Source organism: Rhododendron vialii, chromosome 9a (genome assembly GCF_030253575.1).
Source record: "Rhododendron vialii isolate Sample 1 chromosome 9a, ASM3025357v1".
In the NCBI taxonomy this organism is placed as follows: domain Eukaryota; kingdom Viridiplantae; phylum Streptophyta; class Magnoliopsida; order Ericales; family Ericaceae; genus Rhododendron; species Rhododendron vialii.
The window spans coordinates 842,611-866,184 of record NC_080565.1 but is presented as its reverse complement, the minus strand read 5'-3'; the positions used below and the strand labels follow the sequence as shown (position 1 = coordinate 866,184).

The 23,574-nt window shown below is 39.4% G+C and overlaps 2 protein-coding genes across 3 annotated transcripts; both read left to right on the top strand.

Moving 5' to 3' along the window:
• Positions 1–321: 321 nt before the first annotated feature.
• Positions 322–1,467, top strand: LOC131301571 (uncharacterized). Its single transcript, XM_058327931.1, has 2 exons — positions 322–510; positions 649–1,467. Exons 1-2 carry the CDS (start codon positions 322–324, stop codon positions 1,465–1,467), a joined length of 1,008 nt encoding a protein of 335 aa, XP_058183914.1.
• A 5,627-nt stretch (positions 1,468–7,094) lies between these two features.
• On the top strand, positions 7,095–22,502 carry LOC131301826 (acetolactate synthase small subunit 1, chloroplastic-like). Of its 2 annotated transcripts, XM_058328284.1 has the most exons (12): positions 7,095–7,412; positions 10,020–10,233; positions 10,673–10,756; positions 12,188–12,256; positions 14,252–14,335; positions 14,447–14,599; positions 15,036–15,122; positions 17,854–17,958; positions 18,062–18,184; positions 20,072–20,224; positions 21,352–21,417; positions 22,078–22,502. In XM_058328284.1, exons 1-12 carry the CDS (start codon positions 7,168–7,170, stop codon positions 22,159–22,161), a joined length of 1,467 nt encoding a protein of 488 aa, XP_058184267.1. In that variant the 5' UTR covers positions 7,095–7,167; the 3' UTR covers positions 22,162–22,502. The 2 variants fall into 2 exon arrangements, with proteins under 2 accessions (XP_058184267.1, XP_058184268.1); XM_058328285.1 differs by lacking the exons at positions 20,072–20,224; positions 21,352–21,417; positions 22,078–22,502 and adding an exon at positions 19,716–19,775 and having other exon boundaries at positions 7,104–7,412; positions 18,062–18,205.
• The last annotated feature ends 1,072 nt before the right edge of the window (positions 22,503–23,574 follow it).

Here is a 23,574-nt window from a genome sequence, read left to right as displayed (position 1 = left end):
TTGCCATTATAGTGGAACTCTATGCTTATTTGTGAAAAGCTTGCTTTTGTTGATTGCATACTACTCGATAAACTACTTCGACTTTTGAAAAGAAACACCATGTGCAAAAAAAAAAAAAATTGTTTAAGTAGACTAAAAGTTTCCCCTTTCAATTTTTACTCGTAGATGGCGAACCGACGCAATGGACTAGGACACGATAATGGAGGACCCTCTAACGCGAACCCCGACCTAGCCCAGATCATGCAAGCGTTCATAGCTGCTTTGAACGCTAACCGCCAAAACCAAAACCACGACGACGGACCTATGACCCGAACCCGAGCAATGAACGAGTTCTGCAAACGCAGACCTCCGACCTTTCATGGGGACACCAACCCTGTCATGGCCGAGACGTGGCTAAATGAGGTCAAGATGATCCTCAAAACCTTAGGGATTACCCAAGACGGAGATCGTGTGGCCCTAACCACCTACCAACTGAAGGGAGAAGCCCGCTATTGGTGGGATCTGATGGAGGCGACCCATGACATTGCCACCATGACCTTTGCTGAGTTCGAGACTTTGTTTCTCGACAAGTACTTTCCCACGCCCCTTCGCTTATCCAAGGAACAAGAGTTCTTGAACCTGAAACAAGGAACAATGACCGTCACCCAGTACGCGGCCAAATTCGAAGAACTGTCCCGCTATGCCTTAACCTCCATACCTACTGAAGACAAGAAGGCAAGACGGTTCGAGTGGGGACTGACAACCGCTCGAAAGGCTGTGGTAGCTCAAGCTTTTGCCACCTACGCCGAAGTAGTGAAGTGTGCACTCCGGCTAGAGAGTGAGGAGACTGACTTCAAAACCCGATGGAAGAAGGTGACAAGCAGCACCGGCGGACCGATCCGAACCCAACCACCCAACAACAACCGTGGACCCTACCATAACAGACCCTTCACCCCGTCACAGAACAACCAACCCTGGAGGACTACTACCCCCGAACCTAGCGGGCCACAGAGAGATGGTCAAGACATAGCAACAATTCGGTGTTTCAATTGTCAGGCTATGGGCCACATTAGGCGCAACTGCCCGCAGCCTCAAAGGAGGAGGGATGGGAACTTTTGGGATCAGAAAGCTCAACAACCTGGACAGGTCGGGTTTGTGATGCAAAACCCCGAGGGTCCATCACAGCAACAGAATGGGCAGAACAAGGGAAAGCAGCTCATGGGGAACCAGCAAAGCACGGGAGGGCGTATCTTTGCGCTACAGATGGAGGCACAGGAGCAGGATCCCTCTGTGATCCAAGGTACGCTATTATTGTATAGTACCTATGAGCAAGCCTTGTTTGACTCTAGGGCATCACATTCATTCATATCTACTGCCTGTGTAACTACTCTAGCCCTAGAAACAGAACCCCTAAGTACGAGTATGAAAGTAACATCACCGTTTGGGGGGAGTATAACTGTTAGTCTAGTGCAAAGAGGTGTGAACTAGAAGTAGCCAACTTGCACCTAAACTGCGATCTTGGAGTGAATGACATGGCGAATTTTGACGTAATCCTGAGGATGAACTGACTATCAGTACATCAAGCGGTCAAAGACTGCCATCTGAAGATGGTGACCGCGTATACCCCCGTAGGAACTTGTTCTCAATTTAAGGGGGATAGACAAACGGTGAACCCGACGACGAGAACATCCGAGTGGCAGAATCAACTATTTGGATGGCTCGCTAGTCTCCAATTAGAAGAAGCCAATAGGATGGAAGTGAGATTGCCACGCATCGTATGCGAGTACGCTGATGTTTTCCCTGAAAAACTTCCTAGCTTACCGCCCCAAAGAGAAATAGACTTCTCTATAGAACTCCAACCGGGAATGGCACCAATCTCTATGGCGCCGTACCGAATGACTCCTGCTGAGCTAAAGGAGCTCAAGACCCAACATAGCGACCAAGTCTAATCTATAGTCACGTGCCAATTTCGGGGACGAAATTGTTTTAAGGGGGATAGTTTGTAACGACCCTGATTTTTAATAAATAAAAATTTCGTTAAATATTTAAATTTTATTTTAATTACTTGGATTTGCTACTAAATTATTTTTTTAATTTTTATAATCCGTCATAATTAGATTTGAAACTTATAAAATTATATCTTTCACGCCGAGCAATCTAGTCATTTTCTAAAAACAAGTATGCTTATAAAAGCACTTGTATATTTTTCCTAACGAGTTAGATAAAATCTTTAAATTATATTTCTTGGCTAGAAATCCTACTTGGCGAGTAAGGTTAGTTTCCAACCGACTAGTTGGACAAACCAAACTACCGATTCACCTAGTTACATTACCCTAACCCTAATTGGATCTTTTAGACCATCTTTGAGCCTTATGAACCCCTCCAAACCCTATCGGACCATTAGACCATAGGAGTAATCATTTTACTCCCATGACAAGTCATTTCAAACCCTAATTATTACCAATATTCCTTTACCCATTGGTCCATAATTGTTAGGGGAATTTTTGTCCCTTGGTTATTAGACCTTTGACTTGCCTAAATGCATGACAAGACAAGTCATACAAGAATCCCATCATTTTGCTTCCAAAAGAAGCAACCTTAGACTTGCCATAATGAGAACCTAGATTTGACTAGTCATTCAAGCCCATACTTACCTTCTTTAACCAATGGTTAATAAATGCTAGGAGAATTTTTGACCATTGGTTAATAGCAATTAAGTTGCCAATGAAGCCTTGATTTGACAATACAAAATCATGGGCTAAGGAATCTCATCATTTTGCTTCCAAGGGAAGCAAAGCTAGCTTTGCCATGCATGCACACCTATGTTCTAGTCTTAAAATCCTAGACTTACTTTCCTAGATTTTCTTGGATGTATATAGATACAAGAGAGAGAGAGAGAGAGAGAGAGAGAGAGAGAGAGGCCGAAAGTGAGAGAGTGAGATGGAGTGTGTGCTTGTGTTTGATTACTTACACAAGCAACATTTATAGCCTTAAGCCTATTTTTGACCACTTGCCAACCCATTTCTAGTCTTTCAAAGTACAAAGCTAGGCCATGATTATATTCCTTCTTGCAAGCAACCTCCCCATAGACTTGACAAGTCAAAAACCCTTCATGATGGCCTAAGATTTGGCCTAAAATGGAAGTGACAAGTCATGGAAGGCTATGACTTGATTGAAAGACTTGAAATGACCACTTAATGGAGCAAATCCATGGGAGAGAGAGAGAGAGATATGGCTGGCCATAGAGGAGGGAGGAGGAGCTCAAGTGTTGGCTATAAATAGCACCCCATGTCTTCCATTCAACTCACACCCTCACTCAATTGCCATTTCCATTTTCCAGACAGCTTACTGCCCTTCACGAATCCTCATTTTTCTCCTGCTTAAAATAGTTTTTGGAACCAACTCCCTTCGGAAAAGTTGTAGAGCACTTCGAAACCTTCAAGTTAGAGCCAAGAACCACCCCAATCGGTGAAGAAATGACAAAGATATTGGCATCCGAAGTTCAGTAAAAATCTCGGATTTCCATTTCCAGACAGCATACTGTCTCTTCCTTTATCACCATTTTTCTCCTACCTAAAGTAGTTTCTAGGATCAACTTCCTTCACGAAAGTCGTAGAGCACTTCAAGAGCTTCAACTTCGACCCAAGAACGATCATATTCGGCCAAATACTGACCGAGTTACTGCCATCCAAAGTTCGGTCCAGATTTGCGAGTTTCACCACCCGTAAAATCTTCCAACTAGCTTATTCGGCCCCGACTAGTTTCGGATCAAGGTAAATTATTCTTACCCCTAACTCTAAGTTTATCCTTACTCACTTACTTACTTATTCCAAGTAAAACGTATGTTGTTTGATCTTTAAGAAAAAACGGTTTTCGAAAGTTAAAACGTTACCATGTGAATCGAAGTATTCGTATTTTGATATTCCAAGGAGTATGAGCTTACATACATAAATCGAATGTGTTACTTGTAGTATATTATAGAATTGGATGATCTTGTTAGAATGTTTCATGCTTACTTTTGTCCTACCGCGGAGTCTTTGCATGTAAACGAGACACGAGAACCGAGAAAGTAGAAACATGGCACCTAGGGTGTGATAAATGAAAGGAAATGTTTTCCGAAGAAGGAAATATTTTTGAAACTACATTATGACCGGTTTTGGTGGCATAATGTGAGTTGGGTGTGTGTTCCAATGGAGATCCGGAATAGCGGAACCATTGTGAGGTTGTGTGCGTTCCCATGGGAACCCGGACCGGCGGAACCATGGTGAGGTATGGCTTGGTTATCCGCGGAGAGGAGCCAATGCAAGATTTTGTGTGCCAATGGGAACCCGGTGCGGCGGAACCATTGTGAGGATACTCGGGAGACCGGAACGGCGGAACCGAGGTTGGGTGTGTTAAACAAATGATTTTTGAAAGATTGAGTTGTAAATGAAAATGTTGACACGGTCTACGACGAGTCGCGTAGGAGAAACACGGAAATCTTGGACACCAACGATAGATGATTAACGAATATGGGTGTGTCATTGTTAGCTATATATACATGTATCATGTGGAAATCGATGATTGTATAACCTGTTGTTTGTAAGTTATGGGTTAGCGGGTATGGGTTTGTTCTACTGAGCTTTTGTAGCTCACGGTGTTACCTTTGGTGACCCTGACATATTATATCGGTGGCGACGCTGGTATAATGTGTCAGACTTTGTAGATGATCAAGGTGAGCAGTACACCTTGGAGGCCTTTGGAGCTGAAGAGTTGGCTCAGATGAAGGAGCAGGCGGAGCTGTAGTTAGGGACCTTAGTTTCCCTTCCCTTGTGTAATAAAAGTACTCTCATGAGAGTTATGTTGTAATAATGAGCTAGACTCACTTTGTTTTTGCAATAAAATGTTTTCTTTAACGTACCCAAAAATTCGGGGCGTTACAATTCATAGAGGCTTTACGAATTCTGAAATAGCCCTTAACGATTTATATATCTCATTTTGGGTCAAAAAAATGATTCAAATTAATGCAAGTTGTTCGTAGTATTTTTTATGGAGCTTGGTAAAAAATTAACTCAATCCGATATCCATAAAAGCCTTTTAAATAAAATTAGGGTTTTTCAGCTTTCGTACGAGCCCTAAAATTTTTGAAATAGCTTTTATAGATATCGGATTGAGCTAATTTTTTACAAAAACCCATAAAATAATATTTTAAGAATTACTTGTGTTTTGAATATTTTTTTGGAGCCCGAAATGGGATCTACAAAATCATGTATAAGTCATTAAGGGCTTTTTCGGCATTCGTAGAGAATTTGTAGTGCCCCTACGAATGCCGAAAAAATCCTTACGCGTATCAGATTGAGCTAAGAACCCATAAAAAAAATTTAAAATAACTTGCGGGTTGAGTAATTTTTTGGGATCCAAAATGGAGCACACAAAAATCGTCAAAATAGTCATGCCCATTTCTCGTGTGAAACAGTGTATTGCATTGCTGGGTTGATTACCCACTTTTCTCTGACTTGTCCTTTTTTCATTGGGTGGGCGGACTTCTTCTTCTACACGGAGGGTCCGTGTAGAATATAATCTCTATCGAAAATCAAAACCTAACCAATATAGGACTGTAGTATATGCGTAAAACCTGACCAGAATCAAATCCACTCAATTTCGATTGTATTCAATTAACCTCCAAACACTTATTTACAGCACGTAAACTCGCAGAGTATTTGAGAATTCAAAGCACTAGGACTTTTCTAACAAATGAAATTCCTCCTCTAAATATGTTAACTTGCCAAGAAAAAAAATCAACTAACCAAATCAAAATACATGTTTATATATATGCATATATATATATATATATATATATTAATACTAAACAGTCCAGTTCGGTTCTAATCACGATTCTTAAATTAATAACCAGTAATCAAATCAAAATTAACGATTCTTATTTTTTCAAAATCATAACCTGGTCAATGAATTGCAAAACCAGGCCAAATAAGATTGTTCGGTCCGGATCAGATTGATTTTGAAGTTAAGGCATCCATTTTAACACCCTATTTACTTGAGTAAAAGTTTTAGTACATTTTATTTCCTTGTATGAAGCTCCAATGGAAATAGCTTGCATTGGATTTATTAATGAAGTTTTTATTCTTTTTTAAAAATAGAAAAAATAATAGAAACTTTTTTCATTGCATTTGTAACTTTGAGAGGCACCAAGTAGTCATCTAAAATTTGAGTAAACTAGTGTTTGCCTGTGCCTACGGCACTACGCACCCCGGTACTGCCAGTAGGCACGGGTATTTTTGTAATATATTTTAATTTTTTTTTATGCCAACGCCAGAAGCCGAGTAGTGGGTAAAAAGAACCAATGGCATTTTTGTAATATACTTGTAAGACTGTGAGTGTTTTCTTAAGAGAGCTGGAGAGCACACATTAGCATTTGGGATCAAATGAATCTCAGCCCTTCTTTCAACTTGTGTTTTTGTGGTCCCCACACCATTGTGTTTTATTAGGTAGATATGTATGTTGTGCAATGCACATTGGGAGAGTATTAAAGGCACGAAAAATAAGTAACATCTTATCGTCTACATTTTATTCTGCAGGTATTAGGTCGTGTATTTTTATGGAACTAATTTTCAGTACATGCAACAAACTACACTTGGAGTTGAACCCTATACACAAGCGTTTCAAATGGTTGTCTTCACTCTTGATAGCGTGTCACCGCTTCGCGTCATGTCCTGATGGTTTTATCAATTTCTTGTGCATCAACATTCCATAATAAGATGCCTAAAACAACTCTTTAGACATGCAATACAGAATGCCCATGAATCACAATTGTATATCTCTAATTCTTAACAAATGTACACCTTCATACATAGGAGCTAATATAGTGTACTGGTTGAACCTCTATTCTTTTAAAAGGCTACCCTATTTTTTGATTATATTTTAAATATATGACAGTCACCCATACAGCAAGATGATAAATTTTCCTTTCGTTATAAATTTGAAAATCCTCGACGAGGGGAAACCATTATTTTAAAAACTTTGAGGGCACTTTTGCATTTTTAGTACCAGTACGAGGGTGTTTTTATAATTTTCCTCCCCACTAAAAGAGGAGTAATCACTAATCACTGACCAAATCAACAAACATACACTATATTTAACAAACCGTTACAACTCTCTCTCTCTCTCTCTCTGTCTCTCTCTCTCTCATTCATGGCGGCCGTAGCAGCGCACCCCTCACCAGTTCAAGCTCTGAGACAGTCTCTCGATTCTGCCAGTTCCAAGCTAGGATTTCCGAAAACTCGAGGGTTTCTAACCTCAATTCCAGGTCTAGTTTCCAAACCACACGGCAAGGGGCCCAAGAGACTGGTGGTTTCAGCAAACAGCGTCGATAAGCGCAGCGAAGACAACAACGGTTCCTTCCTCAACGGTTCAGCTCTGCCTGCTACCACACCACTGTAACCACACCTCTCCTCTGTTACTTTAATGGTACCATTAATTTTCGTGTGTTCCTTTAACTGAGCTGTTCTAATTGCCTTTAACTTGTTTGATATCTTTGATTTGTTTGTTCATTCGTTTAGGGTCTCCATTGTTTCGACACGAAAATTATCAATTTGGTGGAGATTATTCACGTGGCGGCCCAGGCCCCTTTTCCATGGAAAATTATTCAATGCCCCAGGGCACTGTCACAAGTTGCCCCAAACTCTTTCTCCACCCCAGATTTGTGTGGTTCCCACCACAAAGTGTACGGAGTGCACTCAAATGTGTGGTAGAGAAGAGTTTGGGGAACTGCCACGTGGTGCCCCGGGCATTGAATAATTACTCTCTTCCTCAAACTTTGTCTTGGGCCCACCACAAGTGCAAAAACATAAGTAGCCAGTGGGTGAAATACAATCCCAGTTTCCACTAATGGTAGATGATTTGTACCTGATCAAAAAAAAAAAAAAAGGTAGATGATTTGTAGAGATGAAGAATTTCATTAGAACCGTTTTGGTCCGACAAGGGATTTTATTACTTTTGGGTCCAAAAAATTGAGATTTGAGAGCTTTTTATTAGTTATGTTATTATCCAAAAGGCTGAATTTGTCAATATAAGCCATTTTTGTCTAATTCCAACGCATGTGTGGTCAAACAGTGGTTCGGTGTTGGTGAAATGAACATTAAAACCATAGGGGTTTATAGTCGTTTCCATACATACTTTTTTTTTTTGGCCCAATATTGTATACATTAGTGTGGGTTAGTGGGGGTCCCGGGGAGTTAGTCCACAGGGGGTCCATAAGCTGTCTATAGCCCTGAACCCCATACGCCTCTGCTGAGGCTTGAACCTTGGCCTCCCTTGTGGGAGTACCAGGAGGTAATCGTTGGGCTACAAGCCCTTTGGTTAAGGGAAACCCGTGGGACGTTAGTGAAATTTACTTGTAGATCAAATTTTCATTTACACATCAACCCACCTAGGAGGAGAATTAGGTATAACTTTTATTAGACTTAAAAGCACTTTGTTCACAAGATCAACAACACCAAAAAACAAAAAACTATATTGTCATCTACTTTTAGTCCACAAGTGGTAGGTCATTTATTTTCTCCCAGGAAGACGATTACGTAGAATTGTCGTCAGACTTTAAAGACACTTTGTTCAAGCACCAAAAACCAAAAAACTATCTTGCTGTCTACATTTACTCCACAAGTGTTAGGTCAGTTTTTTTTTACTTTTTTTTTCCAAACTAATTTTGTCATGTATTAGCTTTTTTTATTCAAAATTGTCAATACGTGCAAAAAGCTACACTAGAGGTTTGAACCTATATATAAAAGCGTTACAATTGTTTGTCTCCACTCCTAATTGTGTGTGTCACCTATCCAGAGTTGTGACAATTCCAGGGTGGTTTATCAATTTCTCATCAATATTCCATAAAAAATGCCTGCTAAATAGCTTGCTCCTTGGGGATGCAATATAGAGGGTCCATGAATCTCAATCATATATCTTTGATTCTTTATTACTTAACAAACGTATATCTTCATGCCTAGTAGCTAAAACTAGTATAATGGTTAAACCTTAATTTTTTTTTTTTTAAAAGCTCCCCTATTTGTCGATTACATTAACTAGATGTCAGTCATCTATATAAAATTAAACACAAACTTGTCTTCTTTAGCTAGCATCATACACCACTTGGCTGGGCAAACCACCTTCAACATTTGGTAGAAAGGTTGTAGTTGAATGATTGAGGATTGATCCTCTTTTAGTCATAACTTTGAAAAGCTTAAGAAGGGGACATTGACTTCGAAAACTTGGAGGGCATTATTGCATTTAGTAGAAACGAGCATGTTTAATTCTTCAAACGAGTAAAATAGTTAGCAATCAAACAGACATTTTCAGTGCTTTAACAAACTGTTACTACCTCTTCTTCTTCTTCTTCTTCTCTCTCTCTCTCTCTCTCACACACACACACACACAAACACAAACACACACACACACACACAGAGACATACATGGGCGACCTTCGCAGCGCACAACACTCTAGTTCATGCTCTAAAACAATCTCTTGGTATTTATCTTATCATCTATATTGTTTTGTAAGGATACTTGTTGAATGAAGGTAGGTGAGTCAATAACATGTGCAAAGTCTTTCCTCTTCTCTGTTGCATTTCCGCTGCCTGAGTTATTCTTTGTTCCTGGCAGTATCACATGGCTGGTTGATGCCAGCTGTAATGGTTGATAGTGGGCGGCCAACCAAGCCCCCCTTAATAAAGCCTCGTTGACAAAGCAAACCATTTTTTTTTTAATGATTGGGAACTAAATGGGTTATGTTAGGTTGTTGTTGTTGTTGCTGTTTGAGACATTGCCTTTGTAATGGAGAGTATTTTATACGGAGTAGTTATCTCTAGTGTGGCCGATCAAAAAAAAGTTATCGCTATTGTGTTTTCTTGATTGTGTTTTTTCTCCTGACCTTTTGAATGCTGGGCTCCTCGACTCAGCGAATCCAACTCCCAGGGGGCTCTCAAGGCCTCTTTGTGGATGCTTTATTTGATATGCTTAAATTGGTTACTGGATCACTTGTACAAAATATACAGGGTGAGGCGGCACACAATTTCGGTATTTGTTGGTGATGAAAGCGGAATGATAAATAGGATTGCCGGTGTTTTTGCAAGAAGGGGATACAACATCGAGTCCCTCGCTGTTGGTCTGAACAAGGACAAGGCCCTCTTCACCATAGTTGTATCTGGAACTGAAAGAGTGTTGCATCAAGTTATGGAACAGCTTCAAAAGCTTGTGAATGTTTTGAAGGTTATGATCTAATCCTTAACCTTCAATTTGAGAACTCATTGTGAGTCTGTTGTTTGTACATTTTATAAACTCCTTTATATTTTCAAGATTTTCACTTTGAAAGTCTCTGTCTCCTTCCCTTCTTGGTCGTAAAGCTTTGATTCCTTGCCAGGATTTTTCTACTTAGTTGTCTGAAACTGTTTCAAAACAAATTTGCCGATAAAAAAAAAAACTGTTTCAAAACATATGTGTTCCCATTGGGTTCTTCTTGTTGTTTTTGAGCTTTGATATATTGCAATTCCCACAATGTGAAACTCTGTTGGAATACCGTGGATCAGATTCTCGTTATTTTTGAGCCCTCTCTTGTTGACTCTAACATTTATCTGTATGGTGGTAGCTTCTCCTTCCTTTTTAGGGAACATTTACTTCAGTCGTAACCTAATCTTGTACTTGTTACCAGGTTGAAGATATATCAAAAGAGCCTCAGGTGGAACGTGAACTGATGCTCATCAAAATCAATGCAGATCCAATGTACCGAGTTGAGGTATTATTTGCTCTGTCCTCTGGAGGTTTAGTCTATAGTGCACTTAGACTATTCAGGAGATTCTACGAAAAATTGCACTATTTTTTTAGAGCTCTATACAGCAGTATTTGGTTTACTGGAGTGAAGGTTGGAATGGAATGGTCATTCTCTTGGAATGCTCATGCCAACAAAAAAATAACAGAATGTAGACCACAAGCTAGACCAACTAATGTGACCCTTCGAGCTAACCAAACACTGCCGATCTGGAATTTTTATTTTTGTTTGAAACAAAATTGCAGTTGCAATGCTTTTCTTGGTTCTTGTGCTGATGTCTGGGAAGGTGTTTGACATCCAACCATCTAAGTTATCCTGGAAATCTTTATTGGTACAAAGTACAAAATATTTTGATTGTCTCCTTTTGCCTTTGGAATAATCAATCCTTCTACTTTTAATCTGATCTCCTCACTGAGTTTTTGTGCTAAACCCTCCGAAGAATTGGTAGAGTTGACTAGAAGTGTCAGCTCAGAGCCTCCCAATTACCCGAAACAAAGCAAAAATTAAAGCTCAGAGCCCCTCGGCCTCTTATTTGGAAAATTTCTCATAGATAAGAATCACACTCCTAAAGGCTGATAAGTGATGTATTGCCCACTTGGTAACCCTTTCTTATTAGCTTACTTTTGTTAAATAGCTTGATATAAGCTTTTGGGACCACTAGTACCTTAACAACTTTGTCTCTCAATCTTTGCTTATTTTGCATGTTGATTTTAACACAAAACAAACAAATAAGCAAAAACTAAGAAAAAGCTAAAAAGCATGCATAGTACTATGGATCATCTTTCAACACCTGTTTTATACTTCTTTATAAGAATAGTCCTCACCTGTTTTAAATCTTAATTAATCATAATCCAGTTTAAGACTGGAGGGACCTATGTTAAGCTATTTTCCAGTAATTTGTACTAAACGTCCAAGGGTTCCACAAGAGTTGCGCAGCGAAACTTTAAGGAGAGTACGTAATACTGCTTCTTTAAGTTGCACCAGGCATTATTTTAAAATGGTGACTACAATTAAATGGAAAACTAATGTCCCACCAGCCTCTTGTTCTAATTTTTCTTTAGTCAAATTTATTCTGCGTGTTAATGCCATCATCTAAATTGAGTGCATAACTCTAGATCACGAGATTAGGATCATGATGAGAAAGAGGAGTTTATTTTCGGTGGGTAGCCTTTTTAGCTTATCGAATGGAATAAGGAATTGCCTGCTTCTCCTTCTGACATCAAATTTTCGGAGGCAGCAAATGTATCAGAGCTTGCACTAATAACATGCAATACTATTTTGTGAAGTCAATGTGTTGAGTTCTCAGGAGAATATTTGTGCCGAAAGTGTTCCTGTTAGTATCTACTGTTTTTTCTTGTCGTTTTGGACATTAATTTTTTTTTTGGCTATATTCTCCAGGTCATGTGGTTGGTGGACATTTTTAGAGCTAAAATTGTTGATATCTCGGAGCACTCGCTAACTATTGAGGTGGTCCAGGAGAAATGTTACTATTTCTTTACCTGATGATATTTAATGCAATATATGATCTGCATCTTGCACATTGTTGTGTTGGTATTGCTAATTGCCTACCGTAGCTATTGCCTGTGTTAGCCTCTATTATGAATTTCATGTGCGGTAGCGTGTCTTGTTATTTAGCACATCAGGACATGAAGATGGCTGAGTTTCCAAAGTGCTCTTCTTCTTCATTTCTATTTCGGGGCAACATGATGTTGCTTCAGGGTGTAGGTTCATTGGTGCATGGGTGAATTCACCTGCAGGCTAAACAAGCATTTTAACAAAATTCTAATGGATGAGGAAATCAGAATCATCACAAGGGTATAGGAATTTCTCAACCAATGAACAAAACCAAATGCAAATACCCAACAGTTTAATGGAGAAACCCATAGATATAAATCCTAGGGCCAAACTAGGATCCAAACAACCAAAACCATTTCCACTGTTGAATTTGGAAAGTGCAAGACTCGATATGAAAGGAGCTTCCTTGTTTACCTAACTTTACAGTTCTTCACCAATGTCCATGAGCAGCTCTCATGATCCAATATTTTGCCTCAGAGCAGCTCGCTGAGATCCCCATGTGTACAAGATGTACGATTATGACTAGAAACCTTGTCATAAAGTTGAAACCATGCTAATGTCACACAAATGCTCCGAATTCAATAAATGTGCAAAATATCGAGTACAGATTCCACGAGCGCGTTTGAGCAAAATGTTGTGTGCAGATTGAGCATTGTGGTGTGTCAAAATAATTGGTATGAGCTCAGGTGGGCCTCTGGTTCAGATCTGGGCTCAAGCGGTGCAACACGACCTGATCTGCACATTGAACACCCACAGTTAGTGGCTAACGGGTCGGAGGTGACCAGGAAGGCACTCCAATGTTTAAGTAACTGGAGGAATAGGAGAGGCAAGTAAGGGTTTAGGGTTGTGTGAAAGACTTACCTCTTTAGGGTTTGGGCTTACCCTTTATACAGAACCTCCAACCTTGCCCTCCAAGTAACACGTGTTTGGCAAGCGAGGTAAGGATGGAGTCTGTTATGTTCATGTGCTGTGCTCAAACTACCTTCCGTGCATCATGCTAGTCATACTGTTTGGATCCGAATCAGGTTTACTGGACATAAATGGGTTCGGATATGGTGGCCGGACAGGATCAAGTAAGGAATCTGGTTGCCTGACACGAAGATAAGAGTATCTCGACTATTCAGACCGATGTTCTGGTTCGGCACATTTGTTCGGCTAAGCCCCAGTGGCCACGCGTCCCAGATTCAGAGGCTCACTAGGTCTTTGCGGGTTGCATGGTTTGGCCCATGAGGTATGATGACCCGGGTTCAGAGGCTCACTAGGTCTTTGCGGGTTGCATGGTTTGGCCCATGAGGTATGATGACCCTTTGGCCCATTACAAGTGTGGGTGGTGGTTTCTGGGAACTCTTCTTGGATTGTGTCCTCCCGCCTTCTCCTTCCACGGAATGACCTGCGAAACAAGGTGTGAGGGCTGATACCAGCCTTACGCCCCGGTCAAGTTAGTATATGGAGGAGTAGGGAGAGTACTGTAGCTAGGAGAAATGGCATAGCCGAACAAATGCGCCGGGCACCTGAGTCTTGTATCCTGTATACAATTACGATACTTGTGTTGTCTACCTGTTGCATCTTTTACTTTTCCTGGAAACTCTTCAGCTTTTGCCAGTCTACAATGGCTGCTGGCCGGTGGTGGCTTTCCACAATGCTTGGTAGACACAGGTGTTCTTGTCATCTATGCTTGATGACATGGCCTTTTCATTTTGCTTTGATCAGAATTTTATGAAGAGCCTGCTTGGATTGCCACCCTTATGGGACCTCATCTGTATCTCGTAGATCACTAGTTTTTATGGAGTGCAATATGCATCATACTGCAGTCGCATTTTCTCGCAGAATCCTTGATGTACTGTTTGCTCAGCCTTCACAAATTTCTGTTTTTAACTGGATGTTCAGGTGACTGGAGACCCAGGCAAAATGGTTGCAGTGCAAAGAAATTTAAGCAAGTTTGGTATTAGAGAAATTGCCAGAACTGGAAAGGTCGGTATAAATGCAGAAGTTACTTCGATGCAGTATTTTAGTCATTCGTTCTTCTACTGTATTACCCTTCAAGCATGCATGCTTTTATGATATTCTGAAAATGTTCTTCAGATTGCTTTAAGAAGGGAAAAGATGGGGGAGTCTGCTCCCTTTTGGCGATATTCAGCGGCTTCATATCCAGATCTGGAAGAAGCAATGCCAGTAGATGCTTTTGTAGGGAAAAGAAAGACAACACTTAATGGAGAATCTGATACTTCTGTTAGGGTATGTGTTTATATAGATCTCTATCTCTTAATTTTGTCCTAGTCTAGCTTAGTGAGCTTCTTTTGCCAACTGCTATAATCAATGAAGCACGGAAGTTTAAAAACAAATGTCATCCGTAGTGGATTCATACTTTGCATGGTACATCTTCATGCTATTTGGGTTCGCAAAGCACTTGCGATTAATTTTTTTTAATCTTAATGGAACTCTCAGCTACCAGAAAAAAATAGTGCACTGTGGTGGGTTCTAATAAGTTTGATGTTGAGGTGTGAATATCTTCCTTTTGGTCAGTAGACCTTGCCATTAATATGTCTCCTTGTCAAATAGGTAATGAGTTTTCTCCCCTGGCTTTTGTGAGCTAACGTGGAGTGTAAATGGATGATTCAAGTTCAATTGATTAGGGGTTGCGTATTTGATATATTTTTCTGTATTCATGAAGGGTGATGTTTATCCTGTGGAAACAACTGATGACTTCCCTATAAGTCAAGTTCTCGATGCACACTGGGGTGTTCTCGATGATGACAATGTAAGTAAACTTTGTTGCTCATTATCCTATTATATTACTTCTTCAATCTTCTGTAGTGGTTTCTTGTAGCACAAATGCGTCCACACTATTTTAAAAGCATGACCCACCTGACTGAAATGTGTGTAGATACCTGATGTGAATGTGATACTGTAGGTTACGCTGTTATGTAGTTGGTATCTGATTTCTTAATTGAGCCGTTAAAGATGCTTTTGCATTCCTGTTCTCTTCCCAATGGGCTTTTTGGGACCATGGCAAATTGGCTGGACTAGTTTATCGTCGATCATGTGCTCTAGGGTATCACAAACTACTTGATTCGTATTTGCATTTATTGCTCTTGTTGTTACTTATTTGTTGCAGTACATTTTTTTTTATCCCATTTAACTTCTGCATCCTATGGTGACCATACAAATTGATTCCTTTCAAGCTTCAGTGTATCACTTATTTGGTTCATATGCTACCAACGCAAAAAGAGTAGGTTATGGCTCATTTTGAATCTAAAGATTTCAGGTTACTCCAACCTTAAGTGTAAAAGAGATATCACATGGTGGTCTAAAATGCAAAATATTTTCTCGAACAGTACCACTGTAGCCTGATACTCTGATGGATAATGTGAGAAAGGCTAGGCTAAAATACATGACATCGGTGGAATGTCAGGACCTAGCTACATATATTTCATGGCTGCCAAGTGATCTCATGGCATCAAGCTCTCTCTGTTTCCTACTAAGTCCATAGCTCAAGTTAAGTGGAATAGTTTCTTTTAAGCAGTAGTTAAGGAAACTCAGGAAAGTTAATATTTCCAGAATACAATGCTTGAAAATTTCTTCCGTGGATGTCTAACGAATGAAACTAATCTCGTTGAAAAGCAAAAGGTCACAGTTTTTAGCTTGTAGGTATGGGGTTTTCTTTGTCTTGCTTTCCCGAGGAGTGTATTTGATTTTTTTCCTTATATCAATACCTGCAATATGTTACGTTCTTTGACTATCGTTCTTGGCCTCATTTCTCTTTTTATCAGAACGAACATTTATGGTAGATACACTGAGTGCTTGGATCATCAATGTTGTATCTTACAACTGAGCATTGTCATGGCTTGGATGATCTCGAAATCTAGATGTGGTGCTTTAATTCCTATCATTTATTCGGATGCCTCACTGATGGAAAGACAAAAATCAATTCTTTCAGACTTTTCATCTGTTGTTTAATTTGCAATTGCTGCAGCAGGGATTGCAAGTTGCACTAGATGACTGTTTGTTGGGATAGGAACACTGGATTGCAGTTATTTTCAGTTATTATCAGAAATCGTCTTACAACTTTGGGTAATTATCATCGTAACCATTATTTTTGGTTGGCTGCAGCAGAAACACTTGTATACAATTTTACACACACGCTCGCGCGAACACACACATAAATATATCAGAGTTGCATTTGACAGAGGCCACTTCTGCCCATGGAAAGGATTTGATGGAATGTTGTGTATGTATGGTGGTGAGATAGAGAGTAGACGATGTTGCAAAGAAATGTGGTTTCCTTTTGTTGTCCCTGTTTGGAGTGAGTTGGGAATTTCTTCATACATGGAGTGACCTATTTGATTTTTGGTAAAGGGACTTCTTTGTTAGAGTGTCCCTGTTTCTTCGGTATGCATGGAGGAGAGAATGGGGGAGTTCCAAAGATTAGGAGCTCCTCCTGTTGATAAGATTATTAAGCTTGTTACAATTTAGTTTTTGTTTTTTTTAAAACTTTCCTTTTTCTTCGGATACTGATATTGAGTTTTTTGGTGATTCATGTGTTCATACCGGGAGTTAGGAGAGTATGCACTTACATCCTGTGCACCAGGGCTCTATGTGTGTGGCTTTTGGTGGATAACTTTGCTTATTAAAATTAAGGAATATGAAGAAAAGGTGTTGCTTGAACCTTGAGGCCTATTTCAATATGTTTCAATCTGCTAATAGCTTAGACAACGGTTGTAGAATAGTTTAGAAGTGCCTTCTGTATGTAATTTTGGTGATTCTGTTGCTATTGTTGGATAGCTCGACATACATTGTTGGGCCCATTTTCTACGAACTTAAGCTTTGGGGACAACTGATAACTTAACTTGGTATCAGAGCTTTGGTTTCTGTGAGGTATTGGTTCAATCTCTCCATTTGCATTTGTTATCCATTTGCATTCTGCTTCTCCCCTTCGCATTCTATTTTTCTCTAGGTATGGATGTGTGAGCCTCCATTTGCAAGACAGGCTTGCAAGTGAGGGAAGGTGTTGGATAGCTTGATATGAATTTGTTGGGCCCTTTTTTGAATAACTTAAAATTTTGGGACAGTTGGTAACTTAATAGCTATCATGAACTTTAAACATTCTAGAGGACTAAACTTAGAACATGTGGTCGAAGATAAAAAAAATTGGAGACCCACTGAAGCATGAAAGCCAGAATCATTCAGAAATGGATTCCTATATTTAGTGTTCGGTTTTGTGTGACCGCATATATAAGGTCCTAGTAATCTGGATATATCGGACCCAATTTGAATGACACTTTGATTTTGATCCCCAGCAAAAGGGCTCTTTTGGTGCAAAAATTAATCTTGAACTAGTTGGATTGATGTTGTGAGTTCTACAATGCTGTTAAGTATTTTCCCCCTTTCCCATTGGCCTGTTTGCTGCTGTAAAATGTGTGATTTTTGTGGAAAGTTAGTTAAAGACTTCAAGATGAGGTGAGCAATAATGCTTGGTTTGATACTTCTAGACAAGTGGGCTTCGGTCGCATACTTTATCCATGCTGGTAAATGACAAGCCTGGAGTTCTCAACATATTAACTGGAGTTTTTGCTCGACGGGGCTATAATATTCAGGTGTGTACTTCACTGTTATCTTTCTCTTCTTTGGTTTCCATCATTTTATTTTCTCCATTTGGCGTGTGTGTGATTGTCTTTTCCTTTTTTTTTGCCCGTTCAGAGTTTAGCTGTTGGCCATGCCGAAGTTGAGGGGCTTTCTCGTATTACAACTGTTGTTCCTGGCACAGATGAGTCTATTGGCAAGTTGGTTCAGCAACTTTACAAGCTGATAGATCTTCATGAGGTGAGGTTATCCTGGTCCAAGGTGAAACAACTATTGGTTGATTACATAACATGAATGATATAAAATTGCCTTTGTCTCGGGAAAGTATAGGGCACCACCATTGTTATTGTATGTCTGCTAGTCAGCCATTGGGTTTTCAAATCTTGGTGCAATCTTATGGAATTCCACCAGATATTTAAACGTTGAAGAGTTTGTGATGCTGTGATCACATTGTTTGTGTTCAAGGAACAGAATAATGTTTTGTTTCCTAGTAGATAATCATGATTCGATATTCATAGCCTATGAGAAAGGAAGAGTTGTGTTTTTGTGGTTAGTTGCCAGTTGTGTTTTTGTGGTTAGTTGCTTAGTATGGATGGTCATTTTATAAAAGACAGTTAGAAGGGCCATATGGGCCCACAAGTGAAATGGTACCTACATCCAAAAAATTTGGCTATGCTTTGGGTACATCTGGAGCATGAAGTATGACACTTCACTTGATGTAAAATATACATCTTGGGCAGCATCTCTTCTGTTTTGTTATCATTTTTTTGGGTTAGACCTTCTGTATGGTTTTTGTCCTTTTGTGGATTGCCTCTGACCTTTATTTATCACAGCAAAACTCCTTGAGTAATCTAGCACTAGTTATTACTCAGATACGCTACCTTAGAGTGGGTCATTGTTTCCAAACAAAAAGAGCATTCTAGTTCTACAAAATTACAAGGATGCCATTGTTTTCATCACTCATTTTCTCCTCTGGAACCCAACTTGTCTTCTACAACCCTCCATTGTCTCAATTCCATAGTTCACAAACAGACCTTGCTTACAGATTGTCTTCCACATGCAACTGTCTTCTATGGCATCCCATTAGTTACAATTATTACCAAAACAAAAGCAACTCTCTCTCTCTCTCTCTCTCTCTCTCTCTCTCTCTCTCTCTCAGTTTTGATCACCCAACTTTGTTGAACCCCAGCCTTTTTCACCTCTCTATATAGAGAACAGTTGGGCCTGACTGTCAGAGTGAGGGGTATGAGAGAACTGCTGTTAATTTAGTAACAACTACGTCCGTCAAGACATAAATTCTAAAGTTATTTTTTGGGCTTTGGGAATTTAATGGCTGCTGATGTGCAGTCAGAGGTTACTAGGTAGGTTCAGTCCTCACCAAAATCTGACACTAATACTAATCGAAGTACCAATATTGAATCTAGTGGTAATGGGGCAAGGGTTCTGGTTTGCCATATTTTCTCAACTTTATGTAAAGTGCAGTCAGAGGTTACTAGGTAGGTTCAGTCCTCACCAAATCTGACACTAATGCTAAGAAGTACCAATGTTGAATCTCGTGGCAATGGGGCAAGGGTTCGGGTTTGCCATATTTTCTGAACTTTATGTAAAGTGTTTTGTGTGAATGGATTTGGGTTTTTACAGGGATTTAATGAACATACACACACAATTCGAGAGAGAAATGCGGAATTAAAATGGGGAAGCAAAAAGGTATAGGAGGATTCTCGAATTAGTGGGTCATCTTTCTATGGTCTGGCGAGATTGTGGCGAGCAGCAGGTATGGGACAGAAAAGTAGGTGATGATGGGACAAGGCAATGAGGGGGCAATTGATGCTGGTTTTTGTTAGAATTATATCTGGATATATGTATTTTGAAGAGATGTGAGGAAGATTTGGGTATCTAGGACAATTTACAAGAGAGGTTAGCGGAAGGTGACGGTGCACCATTTAGTCAATAAAGAACAGGGAGTCAATCCATGCATTGACCAAAACAATGGGGGTTTTGTTCTATATTTTTATATGACGTGTTACTCTAATATTCGGCAATGATCTGAATTTTAAAACCTCGTGAATCATAGTAGATTTAGTAGCATGTACAAATGAGTCATCATAGATTTGGTCACTCTTTCAGGTTCAGGATCTCACTCACCTGCCGTTTGCTGAGAGGGAACTGATGTTGATAAAGATTGCTGTGAACGCTGCTGCCCGTCGTGATGTTCTTGACATTGCTAGCATTTTTAGAGCCAAAGCTGTTGATGTTTCTGATCATACCATAACACTTGAGGTGATCATCTTTCCAAACATATTTCCATTCATGTTTTCTACATTTTCTTGCACCCAATCTTTACCAAATTAATCAACATTTTGTGGACAATGACGACGTGGCATTTTTAGTTCTCATACATTAAGTGCTCAGATTTGGCACCATAAATTACAGGACAATGAGTTGGTTTAGCATTCTTGTTTGGTGATTAACAATATCGAAGTTGGTATTGAATGAGCTAGAAGACAGTACTTGACTCTTGCTTTGTCCATACAAAAAATAATTGATTTTCTTTCTGCTTGGTTTTTCTGTTTTCCTTTTCTTGAAAAAATTTAAACTAACCAATGAATTCTTCGTAAGATCCATGGATTATTCCTGACGTAGCATTAAAAATAAAGCCTGTACAAATCTGATATCACAGGTGATTGTATTTGATTTCTCATTTTTCCACTAAGGCTTCTAGTCCATAATTTCTCTCATATCTTCATGACCTAGAGTTAGCCTGTCTCCTATAGTTTGTCCCGTTCCCTTCCCTACAAAGCAAAAGGCTATATCATATATCTTAAGTCAGTACATTCATATTCTCCTTGTCATCACCTCGTTTTCCTACATTCACCATATGTACTGAAGGTAAAGCTAACAAAAAAGGATTTTCTCAAATCCTGAAGAAGTTCGTAGCATTCAGTAGTTCTTCCAAGCATTGCTTTCTTAACCGATCTTCCCACCAGACCTGAAGTTGTTGGGCACAACACCCACGTAATAGCACACGGCATGATTTTTGATAAACAAGACACTTCGAAAACTCCAACCTCACTTGGCAGACTCTCCACACCCTCCGGTCCCACATTACAAGTAGCCAGCAAATATCTGTTTACCACAAACTTGGCCAAATTATTGAACTTGGTCTATCAAAGACGAGCAACATCACCACTTCAAGCCTTGAGCAAAGCTTTTCTGCCGCCCTCTTAGACCCTGTGTTCAAATCTCTCACATTCTAGCCAGTAGTTATAATCTTTTGAGTATAGCGCCCTGTGATTGGCAAAAATAAAGCATTGAGTGGTTATCAGCTTGTTAGTTTAGATCCTTGGGTTTCTCCCCAATATATGACTGGTGATTATTGACAATTCTTCTTTTGGATATTGTTCCAGCTTACAGGAGATTTAAATAAGATGGTTGCTCTCCAGAGACTGTTGGAGCCATATGGCATTTGTGAGGTCTGTTATTTATCCTTGATTTTTATTTCAGCATTAGCTATTTACTTCTAGTAAGTTGGGGCTCACTCATATAGGTTTGAGATCTTTGGCCCTGTTCAGTTGCTCCTTTCTAGGAACGATTGTAAATAGAAGGCGAAAAAAAACGCTACCGATTTATCTTCCTGCATGTGTTCAGGTGGCTGAGGAAAACGTGGGTTCCCCATAACAGTTTTCTTGCAGGAAACAATTTCCTTCAAATCATGTAGGGAATTACGCGTTGCAGGAAAGAAACATATTATTTTATGCAAACTCTCTTGAAAAGTAAACAAGTAATGGTTACGGAGTATTATATACTTGTTCTTTTCGTTACATTATTTACACTTTCCTCTGGAATCGTTTTCTTGGATGCTAATAGAGGAGCCGTGCGTTTCATTTTAGACTTCTTTTGATTCTTGTTCACGCCAGATTGTTTTCTTCCATCTAAAGCTCGGTTGCTTCTTTCTTTAAACTCTTCATACTTAAGATGATCAATGGGTTGTGAATTATCTTAGCTTTTAATGCATTTTTGATGATCAATTGTTGAAAAGTCTAGATTCGTATCATATGCCACTGAAATTCTGTTCTTGTAATATGCAATTTTGTTAATGCGGCTTCTTTTTTTTTTGTTATTCTTTTTTGTAGGTGGCACGAACTGGGCGTTTGGCACTGGTTCGTGAATCAGGTGTTGATTCCCGGTACCTCCGCGGGTACTCTTATCCAGTCTAGCTTGACCTTTGATGGTTAATCTTGACTGATGCTACGTAGTTGGGCATTCAAAGGTAGATCCGGTCTAATACTTGTGTTGTCACTGCAAAGATTTTGTCATAGTGGGCTTCCTTTCAGTGAAAATCATCCTCGAGAATGAGAAATCTGTAGTAAAACTCTGAGAGGCTGAATTATCAATTAGCTTTAAGACTATGGCGTGTTAGATTATTAGTTTAAATTGAGTTGTGGATATGTTTGACGCAGTTTTCGTGAATTGTGTAAAAATTTGGTTGTTTCATGTCCAATAAGCTGTCAAATAGCATTTTTTATCGTATAAAGTGCTAGATGCAAAGATTTTGTCAGTGGCTTGAAGGGTAAGAGAATCATCCATGAGAATGCCAGAATAGAAATTTTGTGAAATTGTCGCAGGCACACTTATGAGTTAGCTTTTAAGATTATGCCATTTTAGGTTGTTTTTAAAGTAAGTTGTGAATGTGTTTAATGTAGTTTTTCGTAGATTTTGTAAAAACTTGATTGTGAGTCAAGCTAAATACCCTTAAAAGCTCTCCTTGGTTCTTTAGGTGAAAAAAGCAAGGACTTTTTTATTGTACATAGGAAATTAATCGTAAATAAGCAAAAATACATCTTCGAATTGGGAATTAAGGTGGTGTTTGATAAAACTGAAAATTGGAAGCTGAAAGCTAAAAAATTAAGTACTAGAGTATTGAAAATTGAATCCTGAGTTTTTTAAGTTGGAAAGTTGTTTGATATGATAAACTTATTAACCAGTGAATAAAAAAATGATGAGTTAATTTTAGTTCCCTTAGATATGGTGGTTCTCTTTTAATTTTACTAATGATCAAACTAACTGCACTATTTTCACCTTACATATGTCAAGTTTGTCTTTTCCCACCAACTATTTGTATCTTGATCGTAGGCAACCTTAAGCTCAAAATTTGACAAGCTAAAATAACAGAAAATATTGTGCACTTCTTCTTCTTCATTTTTATTTTTTTATTTTTTTTATAGCAAAAGATCATACCAGTTATATTAATATGAAAATAAAGTGCAACAAAACAACACACAAAAAAAAAAAAATACAACAAACAAAAAGAAAAGCTGCTAAGTGTCAATGTCTATTCAGATCTCTTCCTTCCTCCTCCCCTCTCAATCCGCCACTAACCCAGACCCTCTCCTCTCCTCTTCTACCACATGGTGGCGAGATGGTTGAGACACTCTCCATGGAGAGGAGATCTCCCACTCTACCCATCATTTTTGGGATTCGGAGACCCAGGTCGGTTTGGTTCAGGCAGCGGGTTCCTGAGCCCTTCAGGGGTTTGAAGGCAGAATCGATGGCGATCCTACAACGGGAGCAAGCTCCAGTTGGTTATATAGATTTTCTTTCCCGTCAAACGGTTAGCGTGGTTCTTATCA